This window comes from Hipposideros armiger, unplaced genomic scaffold (assembly GCF_001890085.2).
Source record: "Hipposideros armiger isolate ML-2016 unplaced genomic scaffold, ASM189008v1 scaffold_388, whole genome shotgun sequence".
Lineage (NCBI taxonomy): Eukaryota > Metazoa > Chordata > Mammalia > Chiroptera > Hipposideridae > Hipposideros > Hipposideros armiger.
Window position 1 is genome coordinate 978,940 of NW_017731738.1, and position 24,115 is coordinate 1,003,054.

General features: G+C 48.4%; 2 protein-coding genes across 3 annotated transcripts in view; both read left to right on the forward strand.

Moving 5' to 3' along the window:
* GLIPR2 (GLI pathogenesis related 2) overlaps window positions 1-16,041 on the forward strand; it is a 19,703-nt gene extending 3,662 nt beyond the window's left edge. The window contains exons 2-5 of one of the 2 annotated variants that reach the window (XM_019663268.1): window positions 5,326-5,434; window positions 5,781-5,884; window positions 7,738-7,815; window positions 14,471-16,041. In XM_019663268.1, the coding sequence (XP_019518813.1) occupies window positions 5,326-5,434; window positions 5,781-5,884; window positions 7,738-7,815; window positions 14,471-14,631 (452 nt within the window). In that variant the 3' untranslated portion in view covers window positions 14,632-16,041. The remainder of the gene's footprint in view (window positions 1-5,325; window positions 5,435-5,780; window positions 5,885-7,737; window positions 7,816-14,470) is intronic. The other variant, XM_019663269.1, reaches the window with a different exon arrangement.
* A 1,218-nt stretch (window positions 16,042-17,259) lies between these two features.
* On the forward strand, window positions 17,260-21,972 carry CCIN (calicin). The gene has a single exon (XM_019663329.1). It carries the CDS (start codon window positions 20,141-20,143, stop codon window positions 21,902-21,904), a length of 1,764 nt encoding a protein of 587 aa, XP_019518874.1. The 5' UTR covers window positions 17,260-20,140; the 3' UTR covers window positions 21,905-21,972.
* The last annotated feature ends 2,143 nt before the right edge of the window (window positions 21,973-24,115 follow it).

The window sequence follows — 24,115 nt, forward strand, 5'->3', positions numbered from 1 at the left end:
GAGAGAGAGAGAGAGAGAGAGAGAGAGAGAAAGGAAAAGAAAAGTTCAAAGAAATGGTTTCTCTGCTTTGAAGATACAGTGTATTTTGAAAACTACAGATGTCATCCTTCCTTTTCACACAGATGGGGAACTGAGGCCCAGAGGGCAGGGACTTGCGCAGTGCTCAAGGCAGGCCTGAGTGGCTACAGGCCGGGCTGGAGAGTGGACACTGGCTGCCCTGGCTTCTTCAGTCCCCCAGGGACTGCTGTCTAACTGCAAAGGGGCGGCCTGGGGTGGTTGCTCTGGGATACCCTTGTTCCTTTAAGCAATTGAGCAACTCTTCATTGACCATCATTGTTGCTTAGGGAGAGGAAGATGTATGTAATATGGAAAGTATGTGAGGTTTGGGGCAGGGGAGGGGTTAAGGGAGGACTGTTCTTAGATCTGGCTTGAATGTGGATTCACTGTGTGAAATTTTGCAACCCATACGTCCTCCCAAAGACCACAGTTTCCTCATCTGTAATGAGAAGACTCCCATCCTAGTGGTGTCCCTTCCTAGTGCTGGAGTGAGGAGCTCATTCATTTGCTTACTCACTCACCCATTCACTCAGCAAAAACCCGAACTCAGAGGTACTAAGAGGTTGTGGAAGACTGATTGAAATACCAGCAGCTCTGCTCTGATGAAAATCAGGGATGGGCAGTTTCTCCCTAAGCCAGTGGCTAAAGGGTTTCGGCCCAATGCTAGTGATATAATTATAGTTCCTGTTCTAAAGCATCATCATAGTTTAGTTCATTTAATTCTCACAACCCTGTGAGGTAGATACTGTATCCCCATTTTTTTATGTGGGGGAAATGAAGCATACAGCGATTAAGCAACTTATTTAAGATCACACAGCTAGTAAAAGGCAAAGCTGGTATTTGCCTCTTGAATTTCCTGGAACCCAGGCTCAAAGAACAGGAGCTGCCCACCTGGAAATCTTCCTTTTTTATTTTCCTCAACTTTTTATTCTTTCTTCCTGATAAACTAGCAAAACCAGGTTTACCCCAAAGGTGGGACCAGGTCGCTTTCCAGTGTTAAAGAACAACATTCAACCAAGTAAATTTGAAGATCTAGTTGGCTTTAGTAAGTGATTCATGGGGATTCATTGCTTCTAGCAACAAGAAGGGACCTTCAATGAGTTGTACAAAATGGAAGGTTTTTATAGGCAGAAAGAAGGTGAGACTAAGGAAGCTAAAAGAGTGGATTGTTTTAGACAGGGTCCCCTTCCCTTAGAGCAGTGGTTCTCAACCTTCCTAACGCCGCGACCCCTTAATACAGTTCCTCATGTTGTGGTGACCCCAACCATAAAATTATTTTCGTTGCTACTCTATAACTGTAATTTTGCTACTGTTATGAATCGTAATGTAAATATCTTTTTGTTTTCCGATGGTCTTAGGCGACCCCTGTGAAAGGGTCGTTCGACCCCCAAAGAGGGTCGTGTCCCACAGGTTGAGAACCGCTGCCTTAGAGGAAAGCAGGGGGTCTTATCAGGTAGTTTAACTCACTAGTGTGATCAGGAAATTCCAAACTGATTGGTTTAAAATTCCACTCTGAAGAGGCTGGAACTGCAATGAATTAGATTATTAGGTTTGGGTTTGGTGAGGTGGTTTAGCAAAAGTGACTCCATTTGATCTTTCCTTTCTCTCTCTGTCTCTCTCTCTGTCTCTGTCTCTCTCTGTCTCTCTCTTTCTCTCTCTCTCTCTCTTCCTTCCTTTCTTTCTTTCCACCAACCTCTTGCCAAGGGGACAAGAGGGGCCTGTCCACAACTCCTGCCCTGGCCTCTCACTGCCCTGGGCCTCTTGTGGGGAGTATGGAGAGAAGTGAGTCAGGCTGGGCTCCGGGAGGCTTCAGAAGAGGACAGATGCTTAGGGAGGAGGCTGTCATATCCAACAGCCAAGTGGGAGGAGGGGCACAGACCTTCTTTGAGTCTTTATTGGCATTTAGAAGCCCAGGCTCCAAAGGACCTTGAAGAGCCCCCAGTTTAGCCACACTTAAGATGCCTGGCTGCACCCTCCACCCTGGCAGAGACAGCCCAGCCCTGCCACCTTCCCTCAGCCACAGGGAGCCATGACTGGGCAGTTTTTTCCACCTTTCAGCAGCTCTGACCTTAAGCCCCCTGGGCTTCTATTCCTGCAGCCCCTGATTTTCCTCTGGGGCCCCTCAGGCCCGTCCATCCATAAGAAGCTTGGCACAGGAGGCTCTTGAGTAATCTTGGTTCTCTTCTTCCTTCCTCTTCTCTGCCCTCAGAGATTTGAAAGCAGTTGCCAACCTTGCTGGGCCTGACCTTCCGCCTAGGTCTGGCCAACACTTTTGTCTCTTTTCTGATTTTCTTTGTCTTGAGCTCCTTGGAGGTGGTATGGGGTTAAGGACAGTGTTTCCCCCTCGTGGGCCTATCCCTGGGACCACTGTAGGAACGTGGGCAGGTTATTTCCCTTCCTGGGCTTCAGTTTCCTGGGTACAGTAGTAGAAGCTCCACAAAAGGTGGTAAAAAGTAAATGAGATCATGCACAGGCCCAGCAATGGTTGGCCAACATGCAGAAAAAGGACCTCATTCCAGGCTGGCACCCTGAGCCTCAAAGTATCCTCCTGTGAGGATATAATCCCTCCCCTCCCCATTGTGGGGTGGCTTTGAGGGCTCTCCCTGCCTTAATTCAGGGTTGGGCGGGGTTTCTTTGACTTTTTTTCCTTAGGTTTATCTTTGTTCTTGGGTTTTTCTACAGAAGAGTGCCTCTTGCTGGGTGTGGTTCCCAGTGATATCTTGCCTCCCCAAGGCTGAGGCCCTGCTCAGAGCCATTTGGGCTAGAACTGACTGCTGTGGTGGGAGAGGACTCCTGGGGCTATCCAGAGGTGTGGTGGTGGGGCCCCCATGCCTCCCAGCAAGGGTGGAGAGAGATGCTCCCCTCCTGATTACCAAAACCTTCTCCTGACTCCCTTCCTGGGAACCCTGGGCCCCGGCACTGACCCAGCTGGGCACAGTGACGCTTCGGCTGGCTTCCAGGCACAGAGCTCAGGTTGAGCACAGGAACTTTCACTTTCTCTTTACTTCCCATATTCAGGGAGTGCAGTGACCTAGTTTTTAGCAGCCTTATATGTCCCTCTCTGCCAAGGAGACTGCAAGGCCTACAGCACAGGCCCAGTGCAGCCTGGCTCCAGCACTCAGGGCCGGCTGCCTTTAAACTGGCTTCACTTTAGCCACCCACCCACTTCCCTTGTCTCCACTTCCTCCCCATAACCCTGGCATACGCCAGATCCCAACCACCCTGGCCCTTTCTGTGCCCTTTGCCTCCTCACCACCTCCTTCAGGAAGCCTTCCCTACATGGTCACCATGATCACCATTGCCTGTGCCACTCAGTCCCGCGCACCTCCTGTGGTATCCCATCATGGCCTGCCTGGGATGTGGGAGCTAGAAGGGATGTTAGTATGGACTTCCCCATCTCTGCCTGTCAACCCAAACCTCCAAATCCTGGCATTCCATCCCATCCCCCCACATTCCTGTCCCAACCCACATTAATGTGACCAGACCTCATTGGACTGCCCTGCTGGGCCCTACAGTCCTCAAGGTCAGTACCACTCACTCTTCAATTTATCAGAAACCCCTCATTTATGTATCAGTGGCTGTCGCTCAACCACCACTGGCATGACCTGTAGTTACCTTCATCTCCCCTGGGTCTGCATCTAGCCCAAAGCTCCTGAGGGCAAGTTTTGATCTTCTTCCCCTCATGTCCCCTCAGAAGCCCAGCAGGGTTTGATTTAAAGCCCAGGAGACATGGGGGATCTGGCAGAGGGAGGGGAAGAGGACTCGCTGCTGGGTCATCTCCTCAGCCTCTAGGGTGAAAAAACAGCAGAGGAGAAGGACAGTTGGTGAACATAACCTGGGGCCATGGAAGGAATGGTGCTTCTTTCATTCTCCGGTTTATACCCTTCCTGCCCATGGCCAGGCCTCAGGGACAGGCTCCTGCCAGATAGGACTAGCTCAGTTTAATGGTCCTCTATGGCCCTCATTCCTAGCTCACCCAACTCATGCCCATTTTCACAGAGGGGAATACCTGGATTCCTAAGGCTAGTCCTCAGTGTCTTCACAATCTAAGCCTGGCTAACTGCTGTCCAGACATCTTTGGAGCCTCAAATCAGGGGTCACCTTGTTCCTGATCCCCTAGATCATGTCAGGTTGCTTTTTAAGTTCCTCTTGCGCTTGTGCTCATCTGCACCTTGGCCTTATCACACTGTTTGCGAGTGTCTGTTTACAGGCTGTCTCCTTTCTGTGTGTGACCTCTTGGAAAACAGGGTGTGGCTGATTTGTCTCTGGGCACCTAGCACACAGTACGGGACCTAGCACAGAAGAGGCGTTCAGAGAGCAGATGGATGTATCGGGATTGGATGGATGATGCAGCTGGATAGATGATAAATCCATGGATGGATGAATGGCGGAGAGATGGCTGAAGGATGTTGGATGGATGGGGTTCCAGTTCACATACAAATTGATGTGACTTCTATCCACTATTGATCTTGCCTGGCCTTGGCTTCAGCCACCTATTCTCTCCCTAACCTCAGCCCCTCCCTTGACCTTGCCTTTTCTGAAGTCATGACCCAGTTGGGCACAGGCTCTACCTCATCCCTCACTGCAACTCTGGGCCCAGCTGACCAGCCTCATCCCACCCAACACCTCCACATTCTTTCTCACACACTCCCCTCATCCCACTTCCCCAGTGCTGCCCTTCCCTGGTCCTCTTTTCTTCATCGGTCCCTCTGCCTTCTTGATTTCACCCGCCCAGTGTGGCCACCCCTCCATCCCACCCAGGTATGTTGTCTCTGGGCTCGTACCTCTAGCCCTTCCCAGTATCTGCCACACACCATAGATCCAGTCTGAGCTATCCAGCCTCCTTTAACGTTTTCCTTCAGAAGTCCTTTCTCTCACTGCCCAGCCCCCCAACATCTGCTCTGCACCCCTGGCCCATCCTCAACAGCCAGCAAGATCTCACACACTCATTCCCTTGCTCCTGTCTAGTGTATTCCCATTGCCTTGGAAAAAGACCCAGATCCCCAACATGGCCCATACGACCCTGCAGAATCCATGTGGGTGCAGATGTGCAGAGATATGTAAGGCAATATCAGGGATGTGGATGTGGATGGGATGAGCAAAGATACGGAGCAGGGCATCATGGTTGTCTGTTTGGCTGGGGTACTGAAGGGGAGCTTGTCCACATGGTCTGAGGTCTGAGCTGGACATTGCTCCAAAGCCTGACATCATACTTTTGGTGAGTGTTTTCTCTGCACTGAGACATTCTCCATTTTGAAATCATTGCAGCTTCCAAGCAGTTTAATAATGAGGTCCTGAAGACCCACAATGAGTACCGGCAGCAACATGGTGTCCCTCCACTGAAGCTCTGCAAGAAGCTCAACCAGGAGGCTCAGCAGTGAGTCCCCCCAGCACACAGGGTGACCCGGGCCCTTCATGGTGCTGCTGCTGCAGTCAGAGGGACCCTGGGATACCTGGAGGGACAAAGGTTTTGGGGGCAGACACAGCCAGACTTCAATAACCACTCTGCCACTTACCTAGGCAGGTTCCTTTGTCCCTCTGAGCCTCGGTTTGCTCCTCTGTAAAATGGGGTGACTCGGGGGCTCAGAAGAGACGTAGGTGTGATGTTCCTGATTTCCTCAGCGAGCCTAGGGGAGGAAGCATGGCCACGCCAGTTTAGGGCTCATACCTTGGGGCGTTCCTGGGCCATGCCCGCTCTGAGAAAGCACCATGGTCTCTGGCAGGTATTCAGAGGCCTTGGCCAGCACAAGGATACTCAAGCACAGCCCGGAGTCCAGTCGCGGCCAGTGTGGAGAGAACCTGGCCTGGGCATCCTACGATCAGACAGGTGGGTCGCTTTCCTGGCTCCTCTGCCCTCTGCCTGAGCTGGACCTAGGACAGCCAACATTCAGGTCCCTCCTGGCCCCAGTGCTTTCCGTGGTGTAGCCATGTGGCAGCCACAGGCCCAGAGAGAAAAGAAGCCCAGAGCTCCGCCTGCTCCCAGGGGCTGACTACAGCCCATCACAAGGTCTCTGATGGCTGGCTCAGGGCCAGGCCTGTGCTGGGTGCCAGGGACACAGAAATGAGTCAGACTGCCCAGACTCCCCCCCACCTCCCCGCTTTTGGAAGAGTTCCCAGCTGAGAAGTGGGGTGGGGGAGACAGACCAGCTCCGTGCAGAGTCTCAGCTTGACCCTGCAGGCACTAAAGCATCCCCAGCTGCAGAAGAATTTTACTTTTTGTCACATTTTTCTAATTTTTTTTTTTTTTTTTACAATACTGGTGTATTAACTTTTTTCATCAGAAAAGCACAATAGAGCCTTTTCCATGTGGGGAAAAAATAACGGGAAAGACAATTCCTCATCCATGGTTGCAGCCTGGAATGGTGATCCCACCACACTGACCAGACATTCCTGAGCTTCCTGGCTCTGACAGCCTAGCTTGGTCATGGCTTTTCAGGAAAAATGTTGGCGAGCGAGCGCTACCTCCCCTTCTGAAGCTTTCTCCAAACCCCAGTGGGAGAATGACTCCTCCTTCCATGGCCTCACATTCCTGGGAGTTCCCGGGGGAGGCCCAAGTGTTCCCTTGGTGTCTTCAGCTCTGTGGCCCTCCACAGAGGTGTGCGCGTGCTCCTGAGGAAGGCAGGAACCAGAAGCCCGCAGCTGCCTCCCCAGGCCTGGTTTTGGGCCTGGTGGGCCCCAGAGAGAAGGGAGAAGGATGGGAAAGAGCTGGCAGGAGGCTTGGTTCCAATCTGGCCTTGCATTGGCTCCCTCTGGAGCCTTGAGCAAGTCTCTACCCTCTCTGGACCATCCATATAGAGAGGGGGTTGGGTAGGTGGTCTCTAAGGCAGTGGTTCCCCACCCTGGCCGCACATTGAGATCTTTTGTGGTGCTTTTTAAAAATACCAGTGCCTGGGTCTCTCCTCCAGAGATGGCAGGACAATCAGTGTATGTCAGGCCCCAGGCATCAGCCATTTCGAAATGCTCCCCAGGTGAGGCCAGTGTGTAGCCACTGCTAAGGCCTTGCTATTGAAGTGTTGTCGGCAGACCAGCAGCAGCATCTGAGAACTTGTTAGAAATGCAGACTCACAGGCTCTACCCTAGACCTACTGAAATCAGAATCTGCATTTTAACAAGCGCCCCAGGTGATGTGTACACACATTAAAGTTTGAGGCTTACTGCCCTGAGGTCAGCAACTCCCAGGGAAATGCTGTGGGTTTTCTCCTGTCAACACCTGCTGGGCCAGTAGATGCTCCAGGTGTGGACCCTTCGCCCTGCCGTGGAGACCGTAGCCCACCAGGCCTTTCCTCCTGTGGGTAGTTCAGGAGCCAGACTTGGGGTGGGCTGAGGGCAGAGTCTCCGGGAAACTCAAACGATCATTAGAAGCCCTTGGAGTATGTTGCATTCAACCCTCTTGTACAGAGGCCCAGAAAGGGGAAGGCCTTGCCTAGGATTACACCGAGAGTTAGTGGCAGGGTCGGGGACACAGATGCAGGTGACCCCCCCACCAGGGCTCTTCCCAACCCCAACAAGGCCCTCTCTTCAGCCTGGGTGTGCTCATGGGCAGAAGTCCCTATTTCAGCTCATATTTTATCAGATATTTAACTGTGGGATGGGTGGTTTGGGGCTAATGGGGAAAGATGGAAGGAATAAGGAGTGGGTTGATTTTGCTGCTGAGTTTTAAACAGTGTATTTTCCATACAGGAAAGGAGGTGTCTGATAGATGGTACAAGGAAATTGAGAACTACAACTTCCAGCAGCCTGGCTTCACTTCTGGTACTGGTAAGTGACACAGTGCCTGGCCCTGGGCAGAGTTGCAGTTTGTCTGATTTCAGAGAGGAACTAACCCTCTGAAAATCAATCATTTCCCTCCTGTTTTACCTCTTCCATATTCTTCTGTCTTGACTTTGCCCAAAGGGTAAAACTTTCTTACGTGCACACACATCTAAGAGCTCCTGAGCTGCTGATTCCTGCCCCACCAGCTCCCAAGTTCTGAAGGCTGTGGATTTTAAAAGCTGCTGAGTGATTCTTTCCAGAAGTGGTGACTCAGCACTTTTCACCAGTCATCCTACGTCTAGCTTTGCTCCCCTCCATTCCAGCCAGCTCTCCAGCAGCTAGAATGTTCTAAACCCTCTCTGCTCATGTTGTTCTCTTGGCTAAACTGCCAGTGTCTTCCTGGGGCCATCAGGAAAAGGGCCAAGCCACTTGCTCTTCTCTTGGTTTTAATTTCCTCCTCCCTTCACACCCCCACATCCTTCCTGCCTTGTGCCCCACGCCTCCTCATGGCCTCCTGGGCATTCTCCCTTCACCTTTGTGCTGGAGTTTGTGGTTCAGATGAGCTTGAAATGCAGAAAGTCTGGAGCTAGTCTCAGCCCTGGCACTATTAGTTGTGTGAACTTGGGCCAACTCCCTGTCCTTCCCTGTCCCCGAGGGAGAGGGACAAGGTGGTAGTCACTACAGGACATTCAGAGAGCTGGTGGGGCTCCCAGCCTTTCTCATAGGCCTGTACGGTGAGCAGTAAACTCCTTTATCTTACCAAAGTCCCACACAACTGCTCTGAGCTCTGGGCTCCCTCTTGCCCATCACCAGGCCTTACCAGGCTCCTATCTTTCCTCAGAACCTACTTAGATCCACCTGGGGCCCAGGATGGGTTGGAAGAGGCTGTGAGACCAGAAGGCACCAGGGAAACCGAAAAAGGGATTCTTCCTGTACCCTCATCTCTCTACCCCACCCCATCCCACCCATGGGTGGAGCCACTTATGGCCTCCCACCATTTCCAGGGTGCTTCAGAAACAGGAAGTGACATGTTCTTAGAACACTTCACTGTTTCCTGTGGTTTTATGCTCACTCTTTGGGGCAGAGGTTCTTGCAACCATGTGGGCAGGACTGTGAAGCAGAGGTAGAAGCATCTGCTGAGGCACTTCTCCCCTCAGCACTCAGGCCTGGGAGGAGGAGGCTGCTGTCAGGTCCCTGAGGGAGAATTGATGGTTCTGTAGCAATTAAATTTGAGGGATATGCAAGGGAATGGTAACAACCTCCTACCAGTGATTCAAGGGTATATAGGCAGAACCTGGTGTCTTTTTTTATAAAGATCAGCATCCAGAAAACATTTGATTTTATATTGTCTGTGTCTCTTTCTTCCCATGCACAAGATTCATGAGCAATTGGACATGTACCAGAGCAAGTTATTAGTTTTGCTCCTGTGCCAGGCCACTGGACAGTTACAAAGGCCACATAAGCCTTGTAACACCATTTGAAAGTAGGGCTTCATTCCACCCATTTTGCAGAGGTGGACACGGAGGCCCAGAAAGGGAAAGGGACTTCTTTATACCTTCTATCCTCAATCTGACGCTCTTTTCATGGCCCCTGCTCCAAGGCAGGCATCTTGCAAGTGTCAGAGCTGGAAATGGGACTCAGTTTTCCATGATCACTGACTGCCTGTCTCACCCATTGCCCCACATCTCCCACCCCTAAAGAGGAAAACCCCAGAGTAACTAGCCTGTATACCAGTGGGCAGTGCCTGGCAACAGACAGAGCCTAATCCTAAAACGAGCACAGATTTGAGTGGAGTTATCATTGGGGCTTGCAAGACCCTTAAAGATCCTCAGGCCACACCCGCACCTCAGCTTCCCCCAGAGCTGTATCATTAGGGTCCCTGACCTCAGCCCATGTTATAGGTAAAAGGGCCTTTGAAATATCCTATAATCTCTCCCCACCCTGCCCCACCCATCAGCATCTTGTGAACACAGTTCTATGTTATGTGCTGAGTGGAAGGAGATGGTTTCTTGCAATTCCTTTGTTATCTATTTTAAAGAGTAGGTTTGTTTGTTTATTCTGAATAAGTAATACTTTTTGCATGACATGGAATTTGCAAGCTATATAAGGTGAAAAGTCTTCCTTCCATCCTCTGGCACTTTCCCGTGCAACCTATGGTACCAATTTCTTGTGTATCATACTAGGATTGTTCTGAGCTTATACTAGCATTTGTGTAAATAAGTCCTTTTTTCCCTTTTTTTATACTCCAGTGTCAGATACGTGATATGTTTTGCACTTGCTTTCTTCACACAGCAGATTGGCAGAGATTGTTCCATGTCAATACAAAAAGAGCTTTCTCATTCTTTTTTACGGTTGCATATTATTCCCTTGCAAAGCTATACTGTAATTTATTTAATGTGTTTTTCAAATGTATATTCTAAGGGGTTTGGGTCCATAGCAGGAAAGAGGATGTGATTCATTTATGAAAAAAAGAAAGAGGAAGCTGTTAGTAGTTTAGAGTTAGAAACTAGTGTGTACCTGATGGTTGCTAAGGAAGTCGTGTCCTTTAATTCATCTCTAAATATCCATACTTGATGATCTCTGTGCAGACAGAAACCTCCCCAGCCAGAAGAAAGATTACTTAGTGTCATCTGTTTGGAAAAGGCTTCCATAGGCATTCATGCTGTTGATGCTCATGTTATATCTGTAATCATATTCTTGGCAACCAGTGGATAAATACAGCTCTTCCTTTTCTGGGTGACACAGAGAATGGTGGGTCAATGGCCAAAGCATGTGGTCTTTGGGGAGAAAAGGCTTGTATGAAAAAGGATCTGGGCCTTAATGAAAACACAGCCTATAGAAGCAGTGACACCTGGCAAAGCTCTGAAAGCCTGGCACTGGACTCAAAAGCATAAAGACCAAGGGTGAACTGGCAAGAAGTGTTTCTCCTCTCTTCCAAGGTGAAAATCAGAGTTTTTTGAGCAATGGTTAGTACAGATTTAAGGATAAGTGGTAAAGATGCCTAATTGATGCCTAAACTTAAGATTTGTTTTCTTTTAATTCTTGCTTTGATTGTATCACATCAACTCTATTGATTAGTGTTTATATTTGGTTATTTCCAGAAAGAAAATCTTTTTTGAATGCAGACAAAGAAATTCACTATACCTGAATTTAAAAATTATAAAAATGGGGCCGGCCAAGCGGCTCAGTTGGTTAAGAGCTCACTCAAGAGTGTGAGCTCTGGGCAACAGGGTCACTGGTTTGATTCCCACATGGGCCCGAGCTGAGCTGCCGCTGAGCTGCCAACAAGTGGCAGGATGGCTCAAAAAAAAAAAAAAAAAATTATAAAAATGGAGTTCAGTTGTAAGGGAAAACATACATTTAATCCATGAACATTTATTCAGTCCTTACCATATATAAGACACACGGAAGATATCAACTTTTTCTCTTCTCTGAAGGATTGAAAAGTCTAGATACCAGATTCTCTTTCCTTCTTTTTCTTTTCTTTCTTTCCTTTGTTTCTTTCTCTTTCTTTCTTTTTTCTTTCCTTCTTTCCTTCCTTCCCTCCTTTCTTCCTAATTTTGTGGTAAAATTTACCATTTTAACCATTTTTAAGTGTATATAGTTCAATAGGACTAACTAAATGCACATTGCTGTGCAGCCATCACCACTATCCATCTCAGAACTTTTTCATCATCCCAAATGGAAATTCTGAACCCATGAAACAATAACTCCCATCCCTTCCTACCCCACACCCTCAGCCCTACTAACTACTGTTCTACTTTATGTCTCTATGAATTTGTATAGGTACCTTATATAAGTGGAGTTGTGCAATATTTGTCCTTTTGTGTCTGGCTTACTTCACTTAGCATAATGTGCTCAAGGTTCATCCATGTTGTAGCATATGCTAGAATTTCATTTCTTTTTAAGGCTTAATAATATTGCATTATATATATACATATATATGTATATATATATGTGTGTATGTGTGTGTGTGTGTGTGTATATATATATATATATATATATATATATATATATATATAAGATTTTATTTATTCATCCATTGATGCACATTTTCAGTTTTTCCCCTTTTGGCTATTGTGACTAATGCTGCTATGAACATCAGTGTATAAATACCTAAGTCCCTGCTTTTCATTCTTTATATACTTAGAAGTGGATATATACTTAGAAATGGAATTATGATAATTCTATGTTTAACTTTTTGAGGACCTACCCTACTGCCTTCCACAGCAGCTGCATGATTTTACATTCCCATCAGCAATGCACAAGGGTTCCAATTACTCCACATCCTCACAAACATTTTGTTTCTTTTTTTAAAATAATGTCCATCCTAATGGGTGTAAAGTGGTTACCCTCTTTCTTTCTTAACCACCCTATGGGTAACTTAGCTTCTCTGATTATGATTTTTCTCCTCCTTCTTCCCTCTGCTCTTTCTTTTTCATCAGACATTTTTTGAGCATCTACTATGTGCCAAACCCAGTGCTAAACACTGGGGATTTGGTGTTCGATAAAACAGATGTGGTCCCTGCCCTCTAAGAGGAAACATAATTTCTTCAGGGTTGTTTTAGCAAATGGATGCCATGGAAGTAAATATCCCACTGACCTGTCAAAAGATCTCTGTGAGTCCTCAACAGTAAAGGTGGGAGAGATGAACCCCCAACTTTTACTCCCAGGAGATGAGAAGAATTTATGGTCATTTAGCAGAGTACCCTTACAGCATCAACTCTTTGACCCCAAAGTGGAAGGGGAGTGGAAGCTAAGCCATGTTAACAGCTTGAAAGGATCAATGAGTAAGGGTCAGTTAGCCTCAGCAGTGGGATACTGATGCTGAGAAGCTCCGGCAAGTCACAGAAGTGTCTGGAGGGTCAGGCTGTAGCTTGAGAAGGAACTGGGCTGCTTGGCTCAGAGCAGAGGGGGTTGAAGGAGGCTCTACCTTGTCAAGGCCTCAAAGAGCTCACACATAGAAGGCCTCCACTTCCAGTGAGGGCAAAACCTGAGTCCAGGAGGGTTCTTCCATATGCCTTTCATTCATTCATTCACTCATTCATTCCATTCATTCAGTGAAAGTTTATTTTACATTTTTCATATGCCAGGCTGTGCCAAGGTACTGGGTATACTTTGGTGAATAAAACAATTTGATCTTTACCCATGTGGGGCTCATAGCCTAGTGAAGGAGCCAAGCAATAAGCAAGTAAATGAATCATTGCAAATGGTAAGAATATTATGAAGGGAAAAAGCAGATAAGACTAACTTTGGGTGGAGGTGTTCAGGAAATAAAAGTGATTGTGAAAGGCATCTCTGAAACTAATATAAAATAATATTGAATGTCAACTATAACTGGAAAAAATAATTTAAAAAAAGAAAGAAAGAAAAGAAAGTCTTCTCTGAACAAGTGACATTAAGTCTGAGGCCTAAGGGACAAGAAGACATTGGTCATCAGAAGAGCATTGCACACAGTGGCTAATGTGTGCAAGGGCTTCATGGTGGGAAATAACCTGGGGTTTTCAAGGACTGGAAAGGAGGTCCCTGGGGCCAAAACATTCCCTTTCATTCTAGGTGCAGCTGGAACCAATCAGGATTTTAAAATAAGGAAGTAAACAGATAGAATTTAGTCTCAAAATGATCACCCTGGCTACTTAAGCAGACAGGGAATTGGAGGAAGCGAAGGTGAAAGCTGGGGAATCAGTCAGGGGACTGTTGCAATGGCCCAAGTGAGAAAAGTTTGTGGTTGGGACCAAAGTTTTCAGAGTGGATGGACTTGAGATGTATTTTGGAGTTAGATTCATCAGGATTGAATGACGGGGTTGTTGTGGGGAAACGAGGTAGAGGGAGGAATGCAGACCAACTTCCTAGGATTGCGTGCACAGAGGTGCCGTTAATGGAAATGGGAGGGTAGGGAGAGGAGTAACTCTGGCAGGATCCAAATCAAGAGTGAGTTTAAATTTGAGATGTTGTGAGTCATCCAAGTGGAAATGTCAAGTAAGTAGTTGTGTCTGGAACACAGAGGAGAAATTTGGGCTGGAGAAATAAATCTGGGAGCCAGGGAAAGATGAAATTGCCTTAAAGAGTGCAGCAAGAAAAGAGAGCCCAGAGCCCTGGGAAATGAAGGTCCTCCAACATTTACAAGTGAGATCAAGAGGAGGAGGAAGAAGCTGTGAGATGGGAGGAATGCCTAGAGAGGTGGGATCATGGAAACCAAAAGAGGAGGGTGTTTTGAAAAGGGGAGGAGTCAACCCTATTAAATGTTCCCGAGATGTCAAGTAAGATGAAGACAAAAAGTAATGATTGGGGAGGAGCATGGAGATTGTTGGTGAAGAGTGCAGTTTGGGGGGAGGGTTGGAGGCCAGTGCCAGGTAGGGCAGCATCCTAACTATTGTGGTCACTGGGCTTTGTCATGATCTCTGGGAGACCATGAAACTTTGAGGCATCGGAAAGTGGTGACGTGAGTAGAGCCTGTGTGACTGACTAAGGAGGACCTGAAGCTATAGAAAATCAGGCAGTTCGTATGTTTTGTGTCTCCTTCCTCTGATTGGTGTCTGTGAAGATCAAGCTTTTCCGAGCCTGGCAAGGTGGTACAGGAGCTCAAGAATCCTTTGAAACATCCTTCTCCAGGCTCTGCTAACTAACCTGTCCCCCTCTCCCTCTGCCTGCTCCCCTGCAGGACACTTCACGGCCATGGTGTGGAAAAACACAAAGAAGATGGGTGTGGGGAAGGCATCTGCAAGTGATGGGTCCTCCTTCGTGGTGGCCAGATACTTCCCAGCAGGGAATGTCGTCAACCAGGGCTTCTTTGAAGAAAATGTACTGCCTCCAAAGAAGTAACTTGTCAAATGTAATGGGAAGGCGGCAGACTTAAGAACATGCATATGAAGTGCCTAGAACAACAAAAATTCAGCTGTGTGTCTGTCCTTGTGGGTATATGTGCTTGTGTGTGTGATCCATGTGCGTGTCTCTTGCACACACACTTGGATATACAGTTCTGCATGACCTCGTTCTTATCAAAGGAATGAGCATATGAAGCCTTTACCCTGATGGTTACCTAGACCACCATTATTTGGACTTTGGGGGGGGGGATCAATTTTTAAACTTTTTTGGTTACTTTTTAAGCAAACTTCTTTTGTACCTTATAATATCCATTTCTGGACTTTTTGTATTCCAAATGTTTGTGATACTGAGAAGTGAAGTTCAATTTCTGTGATATGCATGGTAATCTACTTGTAGATATTTAAGACTATTAAACCCTCATTTAAATGTGACATAAAACACAGCTTTAAACATAAACATAAAGCGGCTCCTATCAGAAACCTGGTGTAGGCAGGGGCTCCATTTCACAGAATTACTGAGATTTCTCAGTTGTAAGACGTGATGTCATCTGCACGCCTGCTGGAATTCTCTAATGGGATTGCCAAAGAACAAATGGAGAAGAAAGCTTTACTTTCTTGCATTTTTCTACCTTTAAATAGCAAAGTACCACTACCACCACCCCACCCTTTCCCTGCCACCGCCCCCCCCCCAAAATTTTTTCTTAAAGTTCTCTGGCATTTCAGAGCTCAATATGCACCCTGGGGGATTGGGCCAGGCCTGAAACTCACCCCTCCCCCACCTCTGCTAGGTGGCCCAGGGCCTGTTCTGGGAGAGAGCCCCTCAAACTGCCTGGGCTCCTGGCCAAGCGGCCTTGGATGGATGAAGTCAGTGAGCATGGGGGTAAGGGTGAGCTCACTCAGGGCCCCCAGAGGAAGCCCTCCAGCCTCTGCCCTCCCCCTGACACACAGGGTGGGAGCCCAGGCTGTTCCTGGCAGCTGTGGCTGCAGCTGTGCAGCTGCACCCTCCTGGAATGTGTGACAGGCCCAAATGTTCCTGGGAAATATCCCATGTGGGGCTTACAGTCACTACTTTGGTTCTGTGTTTTGGCTCAAACTGCACAAAGTTCCCCTGAATAGCAATTTCACATGATCCACGTGGGAGGGACCAACCCCAATGCTAAGCTGAGTACCCCTGAAACCATGGCATCTCTAGATGGTAAGATAAAGATAACAGGGGTAGGAATTGGGGTGTGTGTGGGGGGGGCGTGGGTACCTGCTTAAAGGCTAGAGCCTGAGCAGGCCAATCTCTGAAACTTGATGCTTCCTGAAGGTTTATGTTGCACTGTGAACACAGTCTCATGCTGTGCCCTTCATTTCACCCAGGGATATCGACTAGGACAACAATAAAATCTTTTTCTTTTGTGTAATATCTTCCTTCCCTGTGATTCATACCCGATTCTTTATTGGTGACTAAGATCATCCATAACTCTGAGTTCCCGTCTTAGGTGACTCAAGCTTCTGAATATCTCCAACCTCTCCCCTGTAGACTGTGCTCGTTAGGCAGCCATGTTTTAAACCATGTGACCTACTACCACACAGCTGACTGGACTAGAGTGAACATAGACCAGGAATTTGAGCTAAGCATCATGGAGAGAATTCACCAATGGAATTGAAAAATTATGGACGCCATGAGTTTGACTTAGGGCCATGGCAAGCCAAAGCTATATGCTGGCCAAGTTTTGAGTTGGAAGTACTGTATATAGAAGTGAAAAAGCCAGTTAGAGTACAAAACAGTTGGAAATACTGAAAGACTGTTCCTGAATTTTCTAATTCCAGGCCAGATCTGTGTAACTTTAAAACACGCACCTCATTTTCTTTAGAGCTTCCCAGCAATATATATGTAATCAACTAATGGTCCCCGGAAGGTTGGAATATTAGGGTCCCCTCCCCTAGGGAGTCTCTATGAACAGAAAATGCTGAGCTAGGCACGAAGCTGAGGATAGGTGAGGGCCTTAGGCTGAGGCCTTTTTCTGGCCCTATCTGGGCAGCCACCGTGAGCAACACGGACTCAATAACCAGTCAGTGAACCGTCCACCCAACACACACACACACAGCTGGTGGATGCTGGCATGCAGCCAGCCTCTTTAGGCTGAAGTCTGTTTCCTTAGTTAGCTGAAGTAAGGAAATAGCTGACCAGGGGAGCTTTCCAGGCTGAAGAAAAGCTAGACAACACAGCTAGCTGAGCAGGTGGGCATTAATCTCACTTTTTTTTTTTAAAGATTTTATTGGGAAATTGGGGAAGGGAACAGTGTTGGGGAATTGGGGAAGGGGAACATTGTGTTTTTTCAGGACCCATCAGCTCCAAGTCAAGTTGTTGTCCTTCAATCTTAGTTGTGGAGGGCGCAGCTCAGCTCCAAGTCCAGTCGCCGCTTTCAATCTATCAATAGTTGCTGGGGGGAGAAAGGGGGGCAGCTCACCATCCCATGCAGGAGTCGAACCGGCACCTTGCTGTTAAGAGCACGCGCTCTCACCAGCTGAGCCATCTGGCCACCCCTTAGCAGCTCAGCGGCAGTTCAACTTGGGTGCAGCTCACTGGTCCATGTGGGAATTGAACCAGCAACCCTATTGCTCGGACTTCGCTCTCTAGCCAACTGAGCCACCCGGCTGGCCCCATAATCTCACTTCTTTAGTGGATTTCTTAAAGATGGCAGCTACCATGAATTCAGCAAAAGCAGAAGACAAGCCAGATTCCAGCTCTCCCGTGTAGCCAGAGTATAGGGGAAGGAGTCAGGAACTCTGGCTCCAAGTCCTAACTTTGTGCACTCTGAGTTGAACAAGTCCCTTAACCTCTCTTGGGCCAAATTTGTCCAGCTGTAGAAGGTCTAGCACATGGAGTTAGGTCTACTGGATCCTCAGAAGTCTCTGTGACACCTAGACCCAACTTTCTTAAAATGGAAGCATCTCATGAGAGACCTCTCTGCCCTGGTGTTTTGGGGCCTAACACAAAAGCAAAGGGGCACTGCCACCTCCTCCACCAAAATTCCCTCAAGACTGAAGGGTGTTGGAGCAAAGGAGCGGTTGAAGCAGCAGGACCTGACCCACCCAACCCCTGTTCCTGGGTAGAGATGTCCTAGGAGGTGATGTCTGCCAATCTCTCTCATCAGGGCAGGACTGGAAGTCAATAGGGGTGAGAAGGTGTTTGGCATCAACACCAAGAAGCCTCATCCTCCACCCAAGTCGCTGCAGCTTCTCGAGATCAGGGCTGGAGGAGCAGTTAGAGACCAATTATTCTCACAGGGAGAGAAAGGAGCCAGGAGGAACTCACCTAAGGCCCACAGCTAGTCTGTGGCAGAGAGGCTGAAATCCAAGCCTTCTTCCCATGGGGAAAACGAGTTCTTAGCCTTATGCAGACAGGTATCTCAGGAGACTCAATGCTTCATTCCCTTGATTCAGGCATCAAGGTGAACGGATTCAGCATTAAAAGGTAGGTACTTTTAAATAATTTTCAAATGATCAAATGTCAAAGTAAAGAAAAAGCCAGGTCTGGAATGAAAGGATGAGGGAGAGACAATATTGATGAGAACTGGACTAAGCCAGGGAGGGAAAGAGCTGGCCGGCTCACATTCCCATGGCTCCTGGAGACACTGCGTTTTCCTAGCAGGGTCGCGAAGGATGCACTGAGGGCCAGGAGTGGGGCATTGAGCCCAGGTTAGAGGAGATGGGGGCGGGAGGCGGGGGTAGCCTCTCTGCACCGTCTCGCAATGCAGCCGCCGGGGCCTGCATGTTGAGCCCCTACCTGGGAGCCCCAAAGGCTGGTCTGGGTGGGGCCCGCAGAAGCCAGCCTCCCTCTGTGGTGGGGTTCTGGCTGGCCCTTATCTCTCCTTGGCGCAGACGCTATGGGAACTCCGGGAGCCTCACATCCCGCGGAGGCGGGGTTGCTGAGCTGGCCGAGTCCGCTAGAATCCGGCCGGGCGGGGGACAGAGAGTGGGGGGGGAGCCTCGATCTGAGATGGCTCCTCTCTGGCCCCTGGATCCTGCACACCCCGCCTGGGGCTCATTACCCCACCTGTAAAAGTAGGGCGTGTTTGTGGTGATCATAGGAGGCCCTGCCATTTGAAGTCCAGGGCCGTAGCAGGAAGATCTGTGCCGTAGGGGACCCAGGCGCGTGGAAGGCTAGCGGAAAAAGGGAAACCCCGCGGCTCTCCGCACCCGGGAGACCGGTGCAGCCCGGCGAGGGCGGAGGCGGCGCGCTGGGGTCCGCCGGCTGGCTACTGGCAGGAGATAACCCTCCAGCCCCACCTCGTGGCGGGAGGAAACGCCGGGAGCCTGCCCAGAGGGGACCTGGGGATTCCAGACTTCCCAACGATCAGGAATGGAGAACCACGCCGGCAAATATTTATGAAGGGAGCAGCTAGGAACACCAGCTCTTGGCGAACTCATGTAATAGTAATAACATAATGGCAGCTAGCATTTATTGAACATGTGCTACCAGCCAAACACAGTACTTAACATCCTCTAGTCATTTTGTCATTTAGAGTCTTAATAATCTTTGAAGCAGGTACTATTATTCCCATCTCACAGATGAGAAAACTGAGGTTTAGAGAGAATGAGCAGCCTGTCCAAGTCCACACTTAATGGAGAGAGCTGAATCACCACAGCCCCCAACATTTTACAACTAGAGACTTGAGAATGTGGAGGGACAGTCCCAGTTTGCTGTGAAACTGAAGTAATCAGGGCTTCAGCGGCCCTCCACCCCGCAATGTATGGCTAACTGCTGTGTTCCTGCTCCAGTGAGTGGCTTCCACCTCTCCCTCTATTTTAAAGAATAGTATCTGTGGCCACAAAAGTCTGAAGCCAAAGGACAGAGCTTTGCTTCTCTGATGCCCAGGATCCTTGGCAGAAAAAGGCTCTAAGAATTAGAGACTGGGGAAAACTGAGCAGTTAGGAACTTCCTAGAAGGGTGGAAACTGTCCTAAGTTACAGAAGGCTTGGGTTCCAGGCCTTGCTCTACTTCTAACTGGTTATGTGATCTTGGGCAAGTCCCGTCTCTTCTCTGGGCTTCAGTTTCCTTCTTGTACAATGGAAGGATTCTTCTAGATGATCTAATAATCCCTTTCCTTTCCCCCAGCCTCCCCTTATCCCTCCCTGTGCTACCTGCACCCAAACTGGCTCTGCATTCCCGGAACAGCCTTGAACTGAGGTTTAAAGGTCCCAGGTAGGAGTCACAACCCATTTCTGAGTTTCCTCCTGAGCTCTGGACCCTGCGCATTAGGTCCTGGTAGGGTATCTGACCTTGGCAGGTTGGAGCCATCAGAGGGGAGAATGGCCCTGTGCTTCTGAGACAGGCCTGGGGTGGGGGGGCTGCATTGTGATGACCTCACCCACTCTATGACATCACCCTCTCTCCTACCCCCACTCCTCCCTGATCAACTGCTCTGCAAACAACCATCAGTCTGAATCCCAAAGGCCTGAGAAAGCTGTTCTCCAGTACTTGATGCTGATATTTGACTCAGCCAGCAAGAAACACCATGAAATTGGAATTCACCGAGAAAAACTACAACAGCTTTGTGCTACAGAACCTGAACAAACAGAGGAAACGCAAAGAGTACTGGGACATGGCCCTGACTGTGGACCACCATGTCTTCTTTGCACATCGCAACGTGCTGGCTGCTGTCTCTCCACTGGTGAAAAGCCTCATCTCCAGTAACGACATGAAGACCACTGATGAGCTCTTTATCACCATTGACCCCAACTACCTGAGTCCAGCCACGGTGGACCAGCTCCTGGACTACTTCTACAGTGGCAAGGTGGTTATCTCAGAGCAGAATGTGGAGGAACTCCTTCGTGGGGCCCAGTATTTCAACACACCACGCCTTAGAATCCACTGCAGTGACTTCCTGATTAAGTCCATCCGCCGTGCCAACTGCTTGCGCTATCTCTTCTTGTCAGAGTTGTTTGAGCTCAAAGAGGTATCAGACTTGGCCTACTCTGGCATTCGTGACAACTTCCACTACTGGGCCAGTCCTGAGGGCTCCATGTACTTCATGCGCTGTCCACCCATCATTTTTGGCCGCCTGCTCCGAGATGAAAACTTGCATGTGCTCAACGAGGACCAGGCTCTCAGTGCACTCATCAATTGGGTGTACTTCCGGAAGGAAGAGAGGGAAAAATATGTCAAAAAGTTCTTCAGTTATATCAATCTTAATGCCGTCTCCAACAAGACACTGATGTTTGCCAGCAACAAGTTGATGGGCATCGATAACAGCTCAGTCCATGCAGCCCTGATTGAGAGTGTCCTTGCGGACCGCAAGCAGGAGAAGCCATGCAGCCTGCTGAGCTACCAGCGGAAAGGGGCCCTGCTTGATTCAGTGGTCATCCTAGGTGGCCAGAAGGCCCACGGCAAGTTCAACGATGGCGTGTTTGCCTATATCATACAGGAGAACCTGTGGTTGAAGCTCTCAGAGATGCCCTATCGGGCAGCAGCACTTAGTGCCACCTCTGTTGGTCGTTACATCTACATCTCTGGTGGCACCACTGAGCAGATTTCAGGGCTGAAGACGGCTTGGCGGTATGACATGGATGAAAACTCCTGGACCAAGTTGCCTGACCTGCCAATTGGGCTTGTCTTCCACACCATGGTGACCTGCGGGGGGACAGTGTACTCAGTGGGTGGGAGCATTGCCCCAAGGCGGTATGTCTCTAACATCTATCGCTATGATGAGCGCAAGGAGGCCTGGTGCCTGGCAGGGAAGATGAGCATCCCTATGGATGGCACAGCTGTGATCACAAAGGGTGACCGGAACCTGTACATTGTCACTGGGCGGTGCTTGGTGAAGGGCTACATTTCCCGGGTCGGGGTGGTGGACTGCTTTGACACCAACACTGGGGACATGGTCCAGTGTATCACTTTCCCCATTGAGTTCAACCACCGGCCCCTGCTGTCTTTCCATCAGGACATCCTCTGCGTGCACAGCCACCGGCAAAGCGTGGAAATCAACTTGCAGAAGATCAAGGCCAGCAAGACAACTGCCTCAGTGCCTCTCTTGCCCAACAACTGCCCCTTGGATGTGTCCCATGCCATATGCTCCATTGGAGACAGCAGAGTGTTTGTATGTGGGGGTGTCACCACAACCAGTGATGTCCAGACAAAGGACTACACCATCAATCCAAATGCCTACTTGCTGGACCAAAAGACAGGCGAATGGAAGACCCTGGCCCCTCCACCAGAGGCACTGGACTGTCCTGCCTGCTGTCTAGCCAAGCTTCCTTGCAAGATTCTTCAAAGGATTTAAACAACTTTCTAAGTGGGGGAATACGTAAATGCATTATTATTCACAATTTAAAGAGAGAGAGAAAGGAAGGAAGATGGCCTGTTGCTTCATTCTTTGTGTTCCATTCTGTGTTTGGCCCTGAAGGTGCAGACCCTGGGCTAGGGATGCTCCCAATAGGGTGAAATTCAGGGCCACTCTGTCACTGGTGGGATTTAAGCTGAGTCTGGGAAGGAGTTCCTGGTGGGTAGGATTGAGGCATTGCTCCCAGTGGGTGGAAATTCATAGCCACTCTGTCACTGGAGGGATCCAATCTGAGGCTGGAAAGAAGTCCCTGGTGGATGAGATTGAGTCGTTCCCTGGGAACTAGCCAAGGTGCTATCCGGAAAGTCCCTTATTCTATACCCCTGGAGTCACCTTACAGACATCTGCTAGACTGACAGGTAAAGCATTTGCTTAGCTGTGAAGTCTCAGGCTCCTCCAACACTCACTTCCCTCGAGTTGGCCCAGAGAAGCAGGGGAGGGCTAATGCCAGGTCTGGGAGAGGAGCCTCTTGGGCTGGGGAAGCAGAGGTGGTGTGGGTCCAGCTCAGGAGCGGTGCACAGAGAATGGGGTGGGGGTGGGGGGAGGCAGGGTTACCTGGCCGTTGCTTTTGACCATGAAGTTATGATGTGTCTGTGTCTCATTTGTGGGGAAGTTGGGGGTTTACTTACAATTGTGCCAGTAAGCAATTTTCATTGAGAACTCGCTCCAGGAATATGAGGTCTGAGGGACTCGGGTGGAAGAGAGGTCAGTAAAGGAAGAGGAAAGAAACCTATATCTATTGGATAGAAGCTTGGGGATGAGGCAAGGTGACAGAATGAGACACAGGATGGTGTAGTAGTTAGGGGTTTGGATGCTGGGGACAGAAGGCCTGGTTCAAAACCAGTCCCATCACTTACTGTGTAATCCTGGACAAGTTACTTAACATCTCTATGCCCTAGTTTCCTTATCTCTAAAAGGGAAATAATAAGAGTGCCTGCCTCATAGGGTGATGTGAAGTTTGAATGAGTTACTACATGGAAAATGCCTAGCACAGTCCCTGGCATATATTAAGAAGTGCTACAGGAGGACTTTTTGAAAAGGAAAATAAAGGGATGAGGAAAGGGTCCAGGTTCTTGGGCCCTTAATTAAGTTAGATCTCCTAAAATGCTCTTTGAAACTCCCTACCTCAAAGCCTTGATGAACTTTTCTTAATTCTAACTACCTCTGATTCCCTTTCATTCATCTGTGTACTCACATATAATCCTCAACAATTTAGAAAAAGCTGACCAAGTCCTTGAACACCATATATAATCCTCATTCACCCATTCACCCATTCATCCATGAATTTACTTATTCCTCCACTCATCAATTCAAACACACCATTCAACGAAGCCTTTCTGTGCAGGTGCTGGGGCCACAGTCACAACACAGGCAATCCATGTCCCTGGGAGGGAGTATCTATACCAGTGTCGTGCAACAGGAATATTAATCAAGCCACATACGTAATTTTAACTTTTCTAGTAGCCATGTTAAAAAGGTAAAAGAGGGCCGGCCGAGTGGCGCGATGGTTAAGAGCTGGCTTGGGACGCCATAGGGCCCCAGTTCGGATCCCACATATGAGGGTGCCAACTTGGGCCAGTGAAGCAACGTCCTCCACAACTAGACTGAAGAACAAAAAGACAGCAACTTGTCTGTTCCCCTTCACCCAATTCCCCAGCACTGTTCCCATCGTCCCAATTTCCCAATAAAAATCTTAAAAAAAAAAAAGGTAAAAGAAACAAGTGAAATTAATAATATATTTTATTTAACCCAATATACCCAAAATATTATCATTTAAACAATCAATGTAAACGTTTTTAAATGAGATTGTTTAACTTTTTTTATGCTGTCTTTGGAGTCCAGTATGTATTTTACACCCACAGCAAGGCTCATATTTATTGGACATTTGGATTTCCTCTTTTGTGAAATCTTTGCTTTTTTCTATTTGGTTGACTATCTTCTCTTATTAACTTGCTGGAATTCTTAATATATTATGGACATGAGCCATTTATCAATTACACATGTGGTAAGTATCTTCTCCCACTCTGGTTTGCCTTTTCACTCATAATGTTGTATTTTAATATTGCTTAATTTGTCTCTTTCTTTTTGGTTACTGCTCTTTGATACTTGAATAAAGTATTCTCTATCCTGAGGTCATGACTATCCCATATG